This window comes from Schistocerca piceifrons, chromosome 1 (assembly GCF_021461385.2).
Source record: "Schistocerca piceifrons isolate TAMUIC-IGC-003096 chromosome 1, iqSchPice1.1, whole genome shotgun sequence".
Classification (NCBI taxonomy): Eukaryota; Metazoa; Arthropoda; class Insecta; order Orthoptera; family Acrididae; genus Schistocerca; species Schistocerca piceifrons.
Window position 1 is genome coordinate 489,779,146 of NC_060138.1, and position 17,924 is coordinate 489,797,069.

The 17,924-nt window shown below is 38.0% G+C and overlaps 1 protein-coding gene across 3 annotated transcripts in view; it reads right to left on the bottom strand.

The window, feature by feature from the left end:
* The window catches only part of LOC124795389 (intraflagellar transport protein 122 homolog), a 242,550-nt gene that overhangs the window by 58,250 nt on the left and 166,376 nt on the right, over nt 1-17,924 (bottom strand). For all 3 annotated transcript variants that reach the window (XM_047259406.1, XM_047259414.1, XM_047259422.1), the window contains 4 exons: nt 17,671-17,815; nt 17,488-17,581; nt 15,082-15,182; nt 7,225-7,333 (listed from right to left, as the gene is read on the bottom strand). In XM_047259406.1, coding sequence (XP_047115362.1) covers nt 7,225-7,333; nt 15,082-15,182; nt 17,488-17,581; nt 17,671-17,815 — 449 coding nt within the window. The remainder of the gene's footprint in view (nt 1-7,224; nt 7,334-15,081; nt 15,183-17,487; nt 17,582-17,670; nt 17,816-17,924) is intronic.

A 17,924-nucleotide genomic window follows, 5' to 3' on the forward strand; every position in this document is an offset into this window, starting at 1 on the left:
TCATAGCTCACGTCATGTTACCTCACCAGCAAATAAAAGCAGATATTCAGAACATTTTTAAAATGGGACACACATATAAACAACTTATCAAAGAAACTCTCATCATTGTGCCTTGAACTAAGAATACTAAAATCTACTACAAGTAAATCCACACTAATGCAAGCATACCATGCGCAGTTCCACTCATTGCTCCGCTATGGAATCATCTTTTGGGGTAATTCAACTCACAGCACAAATATATTTAAACTACAAAAAAGAGCACTGAGGATAATCTGTGGCCTCAAAAAGCTGGAATCCTGTAAATGTCAATTTATAAAACTTAATGTTCTAAGCATCCCATCCCTATTCATTCAAGAAACAATCCTATTCACCAGGGAATACCTCTCAAGAACAGGCAAATTAATCCAAAACAATGATATACACGCTCATTATACCAGAGGGCAATCTAATATCCATCAAATTTTTTCAAGGACATCATCATACCAAAAATATATAACTCATCTGGGTGTCGTATTACACAATAAAATTCCAGAACAAATAAAAACTGCTCCAGATCCAATCTTTAAAAATAAACTAAGGGCATTTCTGACAAAGCACTGTTTCTATTCAGTACAAGAATTCCTGGAAATGAAAAATTATAAAGTTCCTTTGTAAAATACTGTGATTAGAGTAAAACATTCTGTAGGCAAAACAATAACCTAATTTCTACTATACACAACTATGTTTCAGTTTCACTTCCCAAAATTTTTTAACTCGCTCTTTGAATGTACAAGTACACATTCTGTTAGTATTAAAACTTAATTGTCTGTGAAATCTCAATGTTAATTTCATGTTTAATGTAGTTTTTAAATGACATTGTCCTTCTGTTGTGTTTCCAGTTGACATTTTCACTATTCTCTAATCTCAGTGATTATTTGTGTAAATTTAAAGTAGCACTACATTGCCTACATGTTTCTTAGTTCCCCATGTAAATTGTTTGTATTCTCTGTATGTGAAGTTACTATATTCATCAATGAACAATTTTGTGTACATTTTTTAAATGGCAGTCCATTGCCCTTTTTTTCCTCCAAACTACATATTTGTTAAGAAAAATGACTTGTCCTATATCATGTGTACTTTGTACAATATGTGATCCACAGGATAAATAAATAAATACAAATACAAATACATAGGACAGTTATGTAGTCAGCCAATAGCTAAATCACTGTTAAGTAGAGCGGATACACAAACAGGAAAAGCTTATGGTTTAAATTAATATACATGTAGTATAGCTACAAGAAAAGCTAAGCTTTGACATATAATATTGTCTTTTTTCTTTGTGGGTGTTACCCCTTAAGATATATCAAACACAAACATGCCAGTAAAATTTTAAATGATGACATAAATTTCTTGTCTTCTGGCCCCAAAATTCTCTAAGTGGCTGGTCCTCAAAGTGTTAAGTTTTGAATGAGAGTCAACCAGTCTGTGATTTAATAAATTCATCACACATTTTCACAAGTCATATAATTCATCTTGTGTAAAAGGAAATTTACTTTGAAAGTAATGCTTCTCAAACCATCATTTGGAATATTTTCCAGCAACCTGTTAGAAATGTAAATTTTTGTGATGTCACACTCATCAAAAACAGTTGTTATGAAGTATTGCATAGTCTTCGTCCTGAAGCCTTTGACACACTTTGCTGTCGGCACACACTTTTGTGCGCACTGTGTTTGTTGTAAGTTTTACATTGGTGTTTCTTTCCTGTTTATGTTTTATTGCTACAGTATTATTCTACGGTAGCAGGCTAAAGTAAAAGTTTTTGTTAGAGTATCAGTTGTTACCAGATTATAAAAATTTAACTCAAAAGTAAGACAATGGAAAATCCCTGAAATTATAAAAAATTCCTGTTTTTTTTTTTTTTTTTTCCTAGATTTCCTGGTTGTCCTGGGGCGTGTACACACTGACCATACCAAACTTGGGATTATCCATCAGTTAGACAACATTCATGTAGGGAGTCGCAGGCTGAACATGTAATTTGGGAGGAAGTGGAGAAGTGCTGCAAGGCGGCATAACTGAACCTTCAGAGTGTTCTTGGTCCTCTCCTGTGGCCCTTGTGAAGAGAGATGGCACATGATGTTTCTGCATTGGCTACTGATGACTGAACACACTTATGAAAAAATCTGTCTACCCATTGCGGACGTTGAAGGCACCCAAGACTGCTTTGAAGAAGCAAGGTATTCCTCAATGGTGGACATGCAGATAGGCTTCTGGCAAATCAAAGCTGGTGAGGCTGACCAGGAAAGGGCTGTCTTTTTAACACCCAACAACCTCTATGAGTTCAAGATTATGCTGTTTGACCATGCAGCACTCCAGCCACCTTCTTGCATATGGTGTACAATGTGCTCCAAAACCTTAATGGGTGATGTATCTATGGCATTGTTATTTTTTGAAAACAACTGAAGAATGTCTAAGCCTGACAATTGTGTTGAAATGTGTTCTGACTGCAGGACTCCACCTGAATACAAAAATGTATCTTTTCGTTAGCCAAGAAATAAAAACCTTGGGGCACTTAATTAATGCCGATGGAGTCCATCCAGAATCAGAGAAAATAAGAACAGTCACTAATTTTCCAACTCCTTGGTACACAGTGAGAACTTTTCTGAAATGTGCTTGTATTACTGATGATTCATACAGGACTTGTGTACCAAGACATGTTGCTTGCAAGAACTACTGTGGGAAAATGCCAAGTTTTCATAGAATGAGGTGCAAGAAAGAGATTCCCTTGTCCTTAAGGAGTTCTAGCTTTGTATGATGAGAATGCCAACACAGAACTTCACATCAACACTAGCACTGAAACTTCCTGGCAGATTAAAACTGTGTGCCGGACCGAGACTCGACTTGGGACCTTTGCCTTTCGCGGGCAAGTGCTCTAATCTGCCAGGAAGTTTCATATCAGCGCACACTCCGCTGCAGAGTGAAAATCTCATTCTGGAAACACTAGCACTTATTGGATACGTGCTATTGTAGTGCAAAAATTTAGGAAGGTGCTGAAAAGGTGATAACTTATGCTTCCAGAGCACTCTTCAAGTCTAATATGAACTACTCTACAATTTAGAAAGACTGCCTTTCAGTTGTCTGGGCCATCAACAAGTTCCAACTATATTTATTAGGCAAATCATTCACACCTGTGATGGACTACCAATCTCTATGCTGGCTACCTAGTCTGAAGGATCCATAGGATTAATAAACGAGATAGGCACAGAGTGCAACATCATACTGGTATACAAAAGCAGATGTAAACACAAAGATGCCAACTGCCTTTCAAGGAATTCTTTGGTAAAACACAGCAATGTGGATGAAATCTCAGTTGCCACTGCATTAAATAACACTGCTGCAGATCAAGCAGTGCTGAAAACAATAAAGTCCTTGAGGAAAGAGGAACTGACGAAAGGAGTATTCCATTCAATAAGTGGAACACTGTATAAGAGGGGTTATGATACAATGGAATGGAAATGTTTGCTCATCATTCCAGATCATCTACGGCCAGCTATCCTACAGTATTTCCATGATGCTGCATCTGGTCACCAGGGATTCATGAAAATTCTAGACAGAATCATAAACAAATATCACTAATCATGTCTCTATTGATCCATTAGACACTGCCAAGACTGCCAGCAACAGAAGGACATGCCCGAATTACCTTGGGGCATATGATATTAATTCCATCTGCAGCAGCACCATTCCACCAGATCGGAGTTGACCTCTATGGAAGGTTCCAGAAATCAACAAATGAGACTGGTGGATAATAGTCACTCCACAGTCATCAAAGGCGTGCCAGCTACCAAAGCTCCAGATTTTGCAAGGTTTCTTGTAAAATCATCATTCTGAGGCGTGGAGCATCTCGGATTGCGAAAAAGTTTCCCAGTTGAGACTAGTATCGGAGGTTATTTCATGTTGCGACGAGATCCACAGGGTGACAACTGCCTACCACCCACAGAAAAATGGCCTCACAGAACGCTTTATTAAGATGTTGCCAGATATGCTCTCGATATACACTGACGTCAAATGGAAAGACCGGGACTGGTATACAATACTGTCCACCATTGTTGTTGTTGTTGTTGTTGTGGTCTTCAGTCCTGAGACTGGTTTGATGCAGCTCTCCATGCCACTCTATCCTGTGCAAGCTCCTTCATCTCCCAGTACCAACTGCAACCAACATCCTTCTGAATCTGCTTAGTGTATTCATCTCTTGGTCTCCCTCTACAATTTTTACCCTCCACGCTGCTCTCCAATGCTAAATTTGTGACCCCTTGATGCCCCAGAAAATGTCCTACCAACCGATCCCTTCTTCTAGTCAAGTTGTGCCACAAACTTCTCTTCTCCCCAATCCTATTCAATACCCCCTCATTAGTTACATGATCTACCCACCTAATCTTCAACATTCTTCTGTAGCACCACATTTCAAAAGCTTCTATTCTCTTCTTGTCCAAACTATTTACCGTCCATGATTCACTTCCATACAGGGCTACACTCCATACAAATACTTTCAGAAACGACTTCCTGACACTTAAATCAATACTTGATGTTAACAAATTTCTCTTCTTCAGAAAAGCTTTCCTTGCCATTGCCAGTCTACATTTTATATCCTCTCTACTTTGACCATCATCAGTTATTTTGCTCCCCAAATAGCAAAACTCCTTTACTACTTTAAGTGTCTCATTTCCTAATCTAATTCCCTCAGCATCACCCGACTTAATTCGACTACATTCCATTATCCTCTTTTTGCTTTTGTTGATGTTCATCTTATATCCTCCTTTCAAGACACTGTCCATTCCGTTCAACTGCTCTTCCAAGTCCTTTGCTGTCTCTGACAGAATTACAATGTCATCGGCAAACCTCAAAGTTTTTATTTCTTCTTCCTGGATTTTAATACCTACTCCAAATTTTTCTTTTGTTTCCTTCACTGCTTGCTCAGTATACAGATTGAATAACATCGGGGAGAGGCTACAACCCTGTCTCACTCCCTTCCCAACCACTGCTTCCCTTTCATGCTTCTTGACTCTTATAACTGCCATCTGCTTTCTGTACAAATTGTAAATAGCATTTCGCTCCCTGTATTTGATCCATGCCACCTTCAGAATTCGAAAGAGAGTATTCCATTCAACACTGTCAAAAGCTTTCTCTAAGTTTACAAATGCTGTCCACCATAACAGTCACATTTGACACAGCGAAGCAAGACACTACAGGATTCACACTGTTCTTTCTGTTCCACAATTGTGAGGCTGAAGTAATGGATACACTGTTTCTCTTACAACCAGATAATATTCAAGATGACAATGAAACACCTCACTGACAGGGCTAAAGAAGCAATACAGCTGGCTTGCATATGTTTTCTGGATGCCCAGGAAAATGACAGAAAGTGTTGTAATGCCAAGCACTAGCCAGTGAGATACAGCCTGGAACACTTGGTACGGATTTTTACATCTTTGTTGAAAGTTAGAGAATGAGAAATGTTACAAAAGTGCCACTTTGCGTTGTATTGTATCCTTTGTCTGTTGCCAGCTGTCATATACGACACTGAGGATTATGACCCTTCATCAAGAAGACAAAAGAGCAGGGATGTTGTCCATTCTTCCATATGAAAACCAGTATAGTCCAGAGCTATTGATCAATGTGGAGTCTTCTCAGTCAAGGAAACTGAAGGCCCACTTCACGAACACAAAGTTTTGACAGGAGGGGCTAGCTTCAATGCTCATCATAGTGAAGAGATGTGACAATATGACTGAAAGAATACTCTAGTGCTGTTGTATGAAGGACCACTGACAAGATCTAGAGCCAGGATGGTGATTTGTTTTAGTATTTATCAGTTGTGGAAGGTTCTTGAAATTTCAGTTTGCCTATTCTGGAATATCTATGTTTGTATAAACAGCAGCACTCTCCATCTGGGGGGGAGGGGGGGGGGCAGTACTGTTTTACCCATATGTTGGTGTCCACAATAAACATGTGTTGTACTTCACTAATGACACTATATTTGGATTTGGACTTGTGATTGCGGTTAAGACGTGAAAATATATTTAAGTTGGAGCTCAGCACTGACACAATGGTTGTACAACCTTTTAGTTGATAAGTGCTACTATCCCACAGTGGAGCTTATGGAGAGAGAAAAAAGAAAAAGTACAACACCAACATTTATCTGTGCATTTAACTATGATATTGCAGTAGTTGTACTACAATAATCTCACAACATGTTTTTAAAACTTTTCAGTGTTAAAAACAAAATGACGTCATTTCATTCTGTTGTATTTTTAATTTGCTGCTGTATAACAGCTTAAAAACTATAAACTGATGCTAATCACTTCATTTTTTTGTAGTTTTTCATCTATTAAATTTTTCTACAACAAGGCACTTATGATTCTTTTTTAATTTGATATGTCTCCTGTTGAACAAAACACATGATTTTAACATTGTAAATTTTAAGTCAAATTATATTTACATTTACACAGGCAATTCAAAGTCAAACTTGCATTACACTTCAAGGAGTTCTCGGGGGACGAAACAAGATCTTATTACTTCTGCATAAACAGTGAGATAAGATGTGATTAAAGTTGTGTGACACAACAGGTCACCTGCACCTCCTTCCCAATCTCCCGCAATCTAGCACTCTTTCTTCCCTTCGGACAGAATTAGTAGTTCTGAAAGCTAGATGCTTTTCCCCCGACATTTAGAAGTATGTATTGGTAGTTCTTTCTCCTGAAGAGAATTACTGGTCAGCCTTGTAATTTTTTTTGTTCTGTCAACCAAAGTATTCTTTTAATAAAATTATGGAAACACAATTTGAACGTAATACCAATGGAATATAAAGATTCAACTTTTATTGTGTAGTAAAATTATTAATTCTGAAATTAGGAGGTACATCATTACTAAGTGCAATGCTGATCTGCAATTATTTCACATATTATGTAAGCTAATAAACTTCCTAACTGGGAAATACCAGAAGGACCTATGACAGGTGGGATAAAACCTGAAGGAGAAGAACAACAAGAGCCAAAATGATTATAGTAATATCTGACAGTTTTGATGAATTGTAAATGTACTATGGATGTCTCCTTGAGCTACTAAAGGCTTCTTCAGGCTCCCATGTGTCAACAGATACAGAACTTTGAAACGCAAAATAAAAATTAATTATTTCCAATTCTTCTAAAGGAATATGATAGTAATTTTTCAGTGCTAGCTACAAGCTATTACCTGGAATCTATGTGGTATTCGAAGCTGTTGGATTTTTTCCAGTACTTGCCGTGCTAACTTGTATGCCTCGAGCTGCTGGGCTTGCTTTTCAAGTGTGTACAATATAGCACTGTTCTATTGTTAAGGAAACTATTATATTAACAACAAAAATAAGTATGCTTTTACTATGTTAGAAGAGTGCAATACCATTGTATCTAACTTAGAGCAAATCGCTAAGTAATGTGGTCTATGTTACTTGCACTGTATCTGGGAAAAAAAGACAATGAATTTCAACAATGGAAAGTCTAGGATGGAATAACAACACTCCAATGTCCAGAGACATGTGTTGTGCAGTTTATATTTCAGTAGGAGGACTTTGTCCAAAAGCTTAAATACTTTAGCAGCCTTTTTCATTGTACATGTGTGACTCAACACTCCTTCTATGTGGTTGAGTAGCAACCTGTCGTTGAGATAATGAATTCAAATGACAGAGGAAGAGAATATGAACAGGTGGGCAAAGGGAACAGGTGGGCAAAAGAGAATACACAAGTCTAAAAAATTAGATTGACAGGGAGTGTAAAAAGGCAAAGCACATATGGTCAGTGATGAAATGTGAAGCTGTAGATGTATGGATGACTATGGAAAAGATAGGTGCCACCTATAAGAAAATTAAACAGATATTTGAAAAGAGAGAAAGAGAGAGAGGGAGAGAGAGAGAGAGAGAGAGAGAGAGAGAGAGAGAAGCCCCTGTATCAATATTAAGAGCACAGACGGCAATCCAGCATAAAACAAAGAAGGAAGGCTGAAAGATGGAAAGAATATATACAATGACTATGTAAGGAAAACAAACAGGGATGGGAGACAGGATACTGCAAGAAGAATATGAAAGAGCCTACTAAGTCGATAAAGGACTTCTGGGGTAGTGAAACTTCCTCAGAATTATTGAGATCTTTGGGAGAGCCAGCCTTAACAAAATTATTCCACTTAACGTGTACGATATATAGGCGAAACAACCTCAGACTTCATGAATAATGAGATAATTACAATTACAAAAATGGAAGGTGCTAATGGGTGTGAATATTGCTGAAACAGTTTAATAAGTCATAGTTGCACAATACAGACACAAAATATTTAAAGAAAACTGGAAAAACAGGTAAAGCCAAAATCAAGGAAAATCAGCCCATGTTCCAAGAAGTGCAGGAACTTGGGATTCAATACTGATCCTTCGACTTGTATTACAAGATAAGCTGAAGAAAGGCGCGTCTGTGTTTACAGCATTTATAGATTATAGAGAAAGCTTCTGAAAATGTTAACTGGAATACACTCTTTGAAATTATGAAGGTAGCAGGGACAAAGTACAGGAAGTGAAAGATTATTTACCACTTGCAGAGAAACCAGACATGAAACATAAGCATTAGTAAAGAGAGTTTGAGACAGGATTGTAGGTTATATTCAGTCTGTGCCCTGAGCAAATTGTGAAAGATACCCAGGACAAACCTGGAAAGCAATTAAAGTGCAGGGAGATGAAATTAACTTGTTGTAGTTTGTTGATAAAATTGTAGTTCTTTTAGAGATGGCAAGGGAATTGGAAAGGCAGTTGAATAGAATAGATAGTGTCTTGGAAAATAGATTTTAAAATGACATCAATAAAAATAAAACAAGGGTAACAGAAAGTGGCCAACTTAAATCAAGTTATGTTGAGTAAACTACATTAGGAAATGAGACACTAAGGGTAGCATATGTGTTTTGCTATCTAAGCACGAAAATAACTGATGATGAGTGAAATAGAGAGGATATAAAATGCAGACTGTCAACAGCAAGAAAAGCATTTCTGAAAAAGAGTAACGTGCTAACACTGAATACAAATTTAAGTTTTAGGAGTCTTTTCTGACAGTATTCATCTGGAGAGTAGCCTTGTATAGAAGAGAAAAATGGATCATTAACAGTTAAAGACAAGAAAATAGCATCTTTTCAAATGTGGTACCATAGAATAATATAAAAGACTGGATGAATAGATTGGATAACTAATGAAAAGGTATGGAATCAAACTGATAAGAGAAGGAAGTGCAGGGGGTAAAGACTGTAGAAGGAGACAATCACTTACCTACAAAACACAGATTCAAATGGATGTAAGCTTCAATAGTCATGCAAAGATGAAGAGTCTATCATAGGTTAGACTAGACTGGAGAGCTACTTCAAACCAGATAAAAATAACAACAAGAACAACAAAAATAAAACATTTTGAAAGTGCAATAAATTATTGTTTTGAGGTGGCTGAACATATTTATGCCAAACAATATGCAGTGGTTATATTTTCTTCCATTTAGTGCTTGTTTTAAGCCATTAATAATTGTCATCACACATTAAATACAAGCAAAATTAAAAATCTTCTGACCATAATATACACTTAACAGATCTTAAGTATCATTTGACACTGAGTTAGATCACATATGTACATACATACAGTCAAGGATTCTTAGCATATATTAACAGCTGCTACAGAAATAGAAAGACTTTAGAGAATCAGGTGATGCACCACCTTAAAGTAACTTCATATACTGTTCCCCTTAAAGTAATTTCATATAGTGTTTCTCAGGTGACCAATGGACAATCATCTATAGTGAGGAAGAGTGTATTCTTTCTTCAAAGAATGACGAAAATAATGACTTTCCTCTAGCAATCCCACGTGAGGTGATGTGCAGTGATTTATAACATGCATGAAAGACAGGTCCTTGTTCTCTCTGCTTTTATGCCATGATGTCATGCATTCAATTGACTCATGGCAAAAAGTTAAAGCTTTAATCTCAAAAGGACTTGCATTATACGATTTCTAAAATAGAAAAAAAATGACCTGCTATTACCAAATGTTAAGTATTAATGTTCACAGACTAAATTAAATACTGCACATAAAATTCCTACGAATTCAACAGCATAACAAGTTAAAAGGGAATCAACACAAACAAACACTAATCAGGAAGCTCAGTTTAGCATATTTTGCATCTACAAGTATTTCACATTGTGATAACCTACGAAAAAGTTTCGGTGGGGAGAAGCCACACTTAACTTGTCACTTGTTCACTGGTTAGTGAAACACAAGTGCTTATAGTGAAAGCAATATAAATGATAAGGTTTATTTTGTAGATTTTCACTCCTGTTGTCTTATGGAGTTATCTTGTAGGGCAGTGCACCTGAAGTAAATAAAGTATTCATTCACAAGGAGAGAACAGTACAAATGTTGTGTACAATAGATAACTGCAAAGTTTACAAAAGCCTTTTTAAGTATCTTGGAATAATTACACTCACTTCTCAATATACACTACTGGCCATTAAAATTGCTACACCAAGAAGAAATGCAGATGATAAATGGGTATTCATTGGACAAGTATATTATACTAGAACTGACATGTGATTACATTTTCATGCAATTTGGGTGCATAGATCCTGAGAAAGCAGCACCCAGAACAACCACCTCTGGCCGTAATAACGGCCTTGATACGCCTGGGAATTGAGTCAAGCAGAGCTGGTGGCGTGTAAAGGTACAGCTGTGCCCATGCACCTTCAACACAATACCACAGTTCATCAAGAGTAGTGACTGGCGTATTGTGACGAGCCAGTTGCTCAGCCATCATTGACCAGACGTTTTCAATTGGTGAGATATCTGGAGAATGTGCTGGCCATGGCAGCAGTCAAACATTTTCTGTATCCACAAAGGCTTGTACAGGACCTGCAACATGCGGTCGTGTATTTTCCTGCTGAAATGTGGGGTTTCGCAGGGATCGAATGAAGGGTAGAGCCACGGGTCGTAACACATCTGAAATGTTCAAAGTGCTGTCAATGTGAACAAGAGGTGACCGAGATGTGTAACCAATGGCACCCCATACCATCACACCAGTTGATACGCCAGTATGGCGATGACGAATACATGCTTCCAATGTGCATTCACCGCTATGTCGCCAGACACGGATGCGTCCATCATGATGCTGTAAACAGAACCTGGATTCATCCGAAAAAATGACGTTTTGCCATTCGTACACCTAGGTTCGTCGTTTAGTACACCATCGCAGGCGCTCCTGTCTGTGATGCAGCTGATAGTCCATGCTGCTGCAAATGTCGTTGAACTGTTCGTGCAGATGGTTGTTGTCTTGCAAACGTCCCCATCTGTTGACTCAGGGATCAAGACGTGGCTATATGATCCGTTACAGCCATGCGGATAAGATGCCTGAATTCTCAATTGCTAGTGATACAAGGCCATTGGGATCCAGCACGGCGTTCCGTATTACCCTCCTGAACCCACTGATTCCATATTCTGCTAACAGTCATTGGATCTCGACTAAAGTGAGCAGCAATGTCAGGATACGATAAACCACAATCGCGATAGGCAACAATCCGACCTTTATCACAGTCGGAAAAATGATGGTACGCATTTCTCCTCCTTACATGAGGCATCACAACAACGTTTCACCAGGCAACACCGGTCAACCGCTGTTTGTGTATGAGAAATCGGTTTGAAACTTTCCTCATGTCAGCATGTTGTAGGTGTCGCCACTGGCGCCAACCTTGTGTGAATGCTCTGAAAAGCTAATCATTTGCATATCACAGCATCTTCTTCCTGTCGGTTAAATTTCGTGTCTGTAGCACACCATCTTCGTGGTGTAGCAATTTTAATGGCCAGTAGTGTATTTACTCCATTATGGATTTTGCTGCTGACATTGCAAATCAGTTACAAATATACTGTAATGTACATAATCACAACACAAAACACAAAAATAATTTTTATATTAAGTTTGCCTGTGTATGGTTCACCGTGGAATTACAGGAGAGTCCTGTTAATCTGAACTAACTGGTACCGGAACTTGTTCGGATTACCGATTTGTTCGGATTAGCTGGAATTACGGTGACAAGTTTCTAGAATGAAGTATACCAAGCAGATAAGTAGATACACCATGGTAACAAATGGGAAGAAGTGTGGGAACTATGGCTCACTCTCACTCCCTGCCCTTGTTGTTGTGCGTTGTTGAGCACTTTGTAGTGTCTGACGTCAGTGCACTGCCAGTTGGCTTGCAAAGCTCTTGGTTATGTTAGTTATTGATTGTTGGCAAGCATAACAGTTGTATTGTATTCCTACAGGTGTAGTGATGTACGTATTTTCATCATGAGTAAATGGAGACATACAACATTAACTCTCTGTGAAAAACTGAATGCTTTGAAGGGGGTAGACAACGGTGAGAATGTGTCTACACTGGCAACAGAACTGGGTGTTGGTAAAGCAACCATTTGTGATTGGGAGAAGAACCAGGTGAAGCTCGAACAGTCCTGTGCAATATCTTGGGGAAAAACACTTGAGCCTGGAGGCGACATAGGAGACCTGGTGCCACACAGTGACACAGCAGAAGACCTTGGCCTTGCGCTACATTATTTGGAGCAACAGCTACACCCGCTGATTTGATGTTTATGAGACGATGGCGCAACTATGCCTCATATAACAGACTGTCTTCATTACGCCAAAAAACAATGACTGAGTATTTGTCATCTAAAAAGTAGGAATAAAATGTCCGCTGTATTTTAGTAAGTTTGGCAGCTTTTCTTTCATCTTTATGGATTGTTTAAACCTACTGTTTTCTTGGCAATTTTTCTAATACATGTTTACTGTATTGTGTAAATTAAAATAGTGTGTATGTACAGCAGTTTACAGCACAGTTTTCCATACATAGACTAACATTTGTCATGTTCAGATTAAGCAAACATTCGGATTACTGGGGTTCAGATTAGTGGGACTCTGCTGTATGTACTCTGGGCAAAGGTACTTAACAAGCTTCCATCTAACATAAAGCTACAAACCAGATATCCCAGTGCCTTCAAAAGAAAATTAATTGTGTACAAATCGTCTGAATATCTAGATTCAAGGACTGAACAGTTCTTTTAACTTCACTGCAAGTAGCAGTGTTTGCTGTAAAGCTGCATGACAAGTAGTAATGTAGTGTGTAAACAGGATAAAGCATTTACAATATAGGTAACTATTTTCTTTCAAAATTGCAATGTAATCAAGTAAATATTAAGGTACCAATACGAGATGAAAAGCAGCTATTCCATAAACTGAGGCAGGAGCAGCACTAATTAATATTATTTAATAAGTAATTATGAAAAAATATTGTGATAATATACAATCCACAAAGAAAACAATGGGGGAAGACAACCATTTATCTTTAGGTGATACATACAAAACAGCTGAGAAAACTTTATAAGCTAATGAGCATTTGCTCTTTTTCTAATTGACCCCCCCCCCCCCACACACACACACACACACACACACACACACTTGCAGAGGGGAGGGAGGGAGGGAGGGAGGGAGGGAGGGGGGGGGGGAGAGTGAGAGAGAGAGAGAGAGAGAGAGAGAGAGAGAGAGAGAGAGAGAGAGAGAGAGAGAGAGAGAGTGCTTAAGAGGGGCAAAAATTTAAATGCTAATGTGATGGTATTTTAAACTGTTAAGTGTACCTATGAGCCACCTATCATTTATCTATGAGAGAACAGTTTCTGTCCTTATTTTCTGTTTGTGGTTTTCATCCTCTATTTTTTATAAGGTAAATATATCTGAAATACATTTTGCATTCTTTTCATATAGCTTATTACAGAAAAAATCAATGGCACGATATTTAATCTTACACAATAATATGTGCCATTTTAAAATTCCATCATATCCAACTCACTAGTAAATTTGTTTCATATTGAATATTAAACAAATTATTTACTGTACAACAAGACATTCTCTTTTTATATTGACAGATAATTTGGTAAAAGCACTTATTTCACAGATCTCGATTTTAACACATAATGGGAAACTTGATTGCATACATTTAAGTGCTTCAAGTTCCGTGCAGAACAGGCTACAGGCACTCACTAACAAATGTGAACTCTGATGGTCATTTGCTTTTCTTCAATAAACTGTTTGTAATTAATGTTTTGAACTTACTTACACTTTGTTTTATTTATGATACTGAGTGAATGCTACTTGGATGCCCAATAATGTGATCACCCTCTATGCTGATACACTTAGCAGAACTCTAATTCGGCATAATAATTTTACAGCTTCTTACGTGATCTAGTGTGTTGTCAGAATCCCAAATAATTATCTTTTCCAATTTTTTTTTCTGTAGTACTTACAGCATGAGTAACATAGTTTTTGAAATATAGGTCTAATCTTAGATTTCAGCCTTATTGTTGTTAATGATCAAGAAATTGCACTTCATTTGTTCATTTGCTATAAAGCATTAGGGACTTTAGGACTATCATAATTTCACTTCCTTTGCAATAATGAAATAAAATTACGTATTTAATACCCTGAACTGGTTTAAGATTCTGCTCTCCAACTTTGAAAATACAGTATCTGTTGCATTTTTTATGTGCTGAATGTACCATCCCAAGATTTGTCCTGTCATTCAGGGAAACAGAGGAAAATTTACAAACAATATTATGTTCTATTACAAAGAAAAGATTAACTCACTGTAAATTGTTCACTGAATGAAAATCATACGAGTTTCATGATGTTATCCACAGAATTATTATGCTCGCCAAATATGTTACTGTTCCACATTAGACAACACTTTCATTACATAGCCAATATACACGACTGCCATCAACTATACAAAGTCTTAACCTCATAAATGTGCTTTCATTTTCCAGTTGAATGACATGTTTCTTGGAGCAGACACATTTTATAATTCAGTTCTATTAAGTCAAAATGATTAAGCTAAGGCAGAAATATGCTACATTAACTTTTGACGTAGTAGAAACCAAATTTTAAACTAGTGAAATTTATCCACCATACAGCTGCTTACTTTCATACTTATAATACCAGAAATAGTGTCAATGTGAAAAGGATACAACTGAGATACTCCTTTGGGTCGCAAATCTTTTGTCTCAAGCATCAAATACCTCGATATACTGAAGAGGGCTTCTGGCATATAAGAAGTAAATGGCTCGTCCTGAAATGATAATACATTAAACTGATGAGATGTTTATATATTCACAAGTATCCATCAAAATTTTAATATGCAAATAGTGGATAAGTGTGCAAAAAATAAAAGGAAAATGCACTACATCATCAAAATTGATATAGGTTTCATGATCGCATTAACATCACAGCACTTTAATTTTAGTAGAAGATTATGTCCTCAGTTTCAGATAATTCAAAATTTGGATTTCTCATTACTGCAGTTAAGGCCCATTTCACACTGTGACACTGGTGACGGTCGCTAATGATGGTCACCGGTGACTGTGGTGAATACTCTCAGATCACTGGTGTGGGACACCACAGGAATTGCGAACTGATTAATTAGTGAAATGGATTCATACAGGTGTAGCAACAAACTTTTGCTAGCCTTTTGTGGTCTGAAAAATAAGGTATCAAATTTGAAAAAAGAACATACAACTTACCAATTTTGTTTTTCTTATCCATGCTATTCTCACTGAAATCAGGCACAAACTTCATTATCATTTCTTGCCACACATTCGTTTTCATCACTTCGTTGCTATAGTCATCGCTTTTCATATCCCAAATAGCAGGACAGCTTTCTACTTCACTTATAAAATCTTCCATGTTAATCAAATCTAAACTCATGGCTATAGAGTGTACATATAATGTACAATGAATATTTCCCGTCACTGTCTCAGAAATGACTGCCTGTCAGTTGGCAAATCTGCAGTACGGTGTCTGTGATCATGTTCCAGAGTGAACACTCCAGTTAAGACTAATGCACATCTGGCAGTGACTGAAGTAAACACAGTGACCTTTTCCGTCACATGTGGCAAGCGTGAGTCACTGCTGGGTCACAGTGGCTTAGTGAGGCAGTGTAGTGTCCTGGTGTGAACACTCCAGTTCACACGAATGTATCTCTGTCGGTGACCATAGCTGGTGACCTTCACCAGTGTCCCAGTGTGAAATGGGCCTACGAGTTACGCTATTCACAATGACAATATTATGAAAAGGACAGATTACTGCTCACCATATAGTGGAGACACTGAGTCACAGGCAGGCATAACAGAAAGACTGTCAAACAAGTAAGCTTTTGGCCAAAGGGGCTTCATCGGAATTAGACAACATACACACACACTCATACAATCACAACTCACACACACATGACCAGAGTCTCTGGCTGCTGAGGCCAGACATTGAGGAGCAGCGCATGATGGGAGAAGCAATCTAGGTGGTGGGGGTAACGAGGAGGCTGGGGTGGCAAGGGTGAGGGATAGAAGGATAGTGGTGGGGGATGGTAAAGTGCTTCTTGTGGGAGCATACAGGAAGGAAACAAAGAGAGGGTAGGGTGCAGCCGGGAGGTTAGATGGTGAGCGGGGTGGGGTGGGGTGGGGGGGGGGGGGGGGTGGGGGGTGGGGAATACCAGCCAAGGAAAAGGAGAGAAGCAAAAAGATTATGGTTGTGGGTGTGTTGGTGGAATAGAGAGCTACATAGTGCTGGAATGGGAACAGGAGAGGGGATACCTGGGTAGAGGATAATGACTAACAAAGGTTGAGGTCGGGAGTGTTACCGGAACATAGGAATTACTGCAAGGAATGTCCCCACCTGCACAATTCAGAAAAGCTGATATTGGTAGGATGGGTCCAGATGGCACAGGCTGTGAAGCAGTCATCAAAATTAAGAACATTGTGTTGGGCAGCTTGCTCAGCAACTGGAACGTCCAGCTGTTTCTTGCCAACAGTTTGGCAGTGGCCATTTATGCTGACAAGACAGCTTGTTGGTTATCATACTCATGTAGAACACAGCATGTTGTTGCAGCTTAGCTAATGCATCACATGACTGGTTTCACAGGTAGCCCTGCCTTTGATGGGATAGGCGATGTTTGTGACCAGACTGGAGTAGGTGGTGATGGGAGGATTTTTACCTCCATGCAACTCTCACTTGCTGGTATAGCCACAGCTGCCGACTAGCACAGAAGTACTAACTTCATTTTCTAGAGAGCTTTGACAGGTTCACTTCTACAATCCATGTTTTGGACACTATACTTTTTCGCATTAGCTCTTTTAATTGCACATATAATGGAGTTACCAATTTAATTTTTGTTGCTTCATATATGTTACTTTCATTATTGAATGTTTATTTTTAGGACGTGCTATTCCTGCAAAGATGATACTAAGCTGCATGGTTTAGTCTGCGAGTCTGATTGGCATTATACCCATCACATTAACTATGACAAGACAGAAATACACATAACTGCATTACAAGGCATTATAAATTATCACCAAAATTAGACTTCTATTGACCAAAAAACTTACAAGATATTTCTGTATTGCATCATATGCATAATAAATAGATGCATGTTTTTCATGTTCATGAAATCTTTCTATCATCTTGGTCTTCTGATGTTCACTGAAATAAAGAAAAAAAATTTTTTCTAAAAAAAGGCACCAACATTGGCAGCTGATAATGATGATTGCTTAATTAAGATGGAATACTACTCTGATCTAGCAATATCCAGACACTGGTGTGCCAATATCCAATGATAGTATCCTGCATCTTGAAATCGGCTCTCATTAACAGCATTTAGAATCAACTGATGTAACACACGGAAAGCTTCTTCAGGGTGGCCAGCTTTATGGAAAGCTGAAAAATAATAAAATATCCAGTCATATATTGGACCAAGAAATAGATGGATGAGATTTCTACAATTGCTAATATCTGATACAAGAGTTACTATGGCTAAGTGAATTTA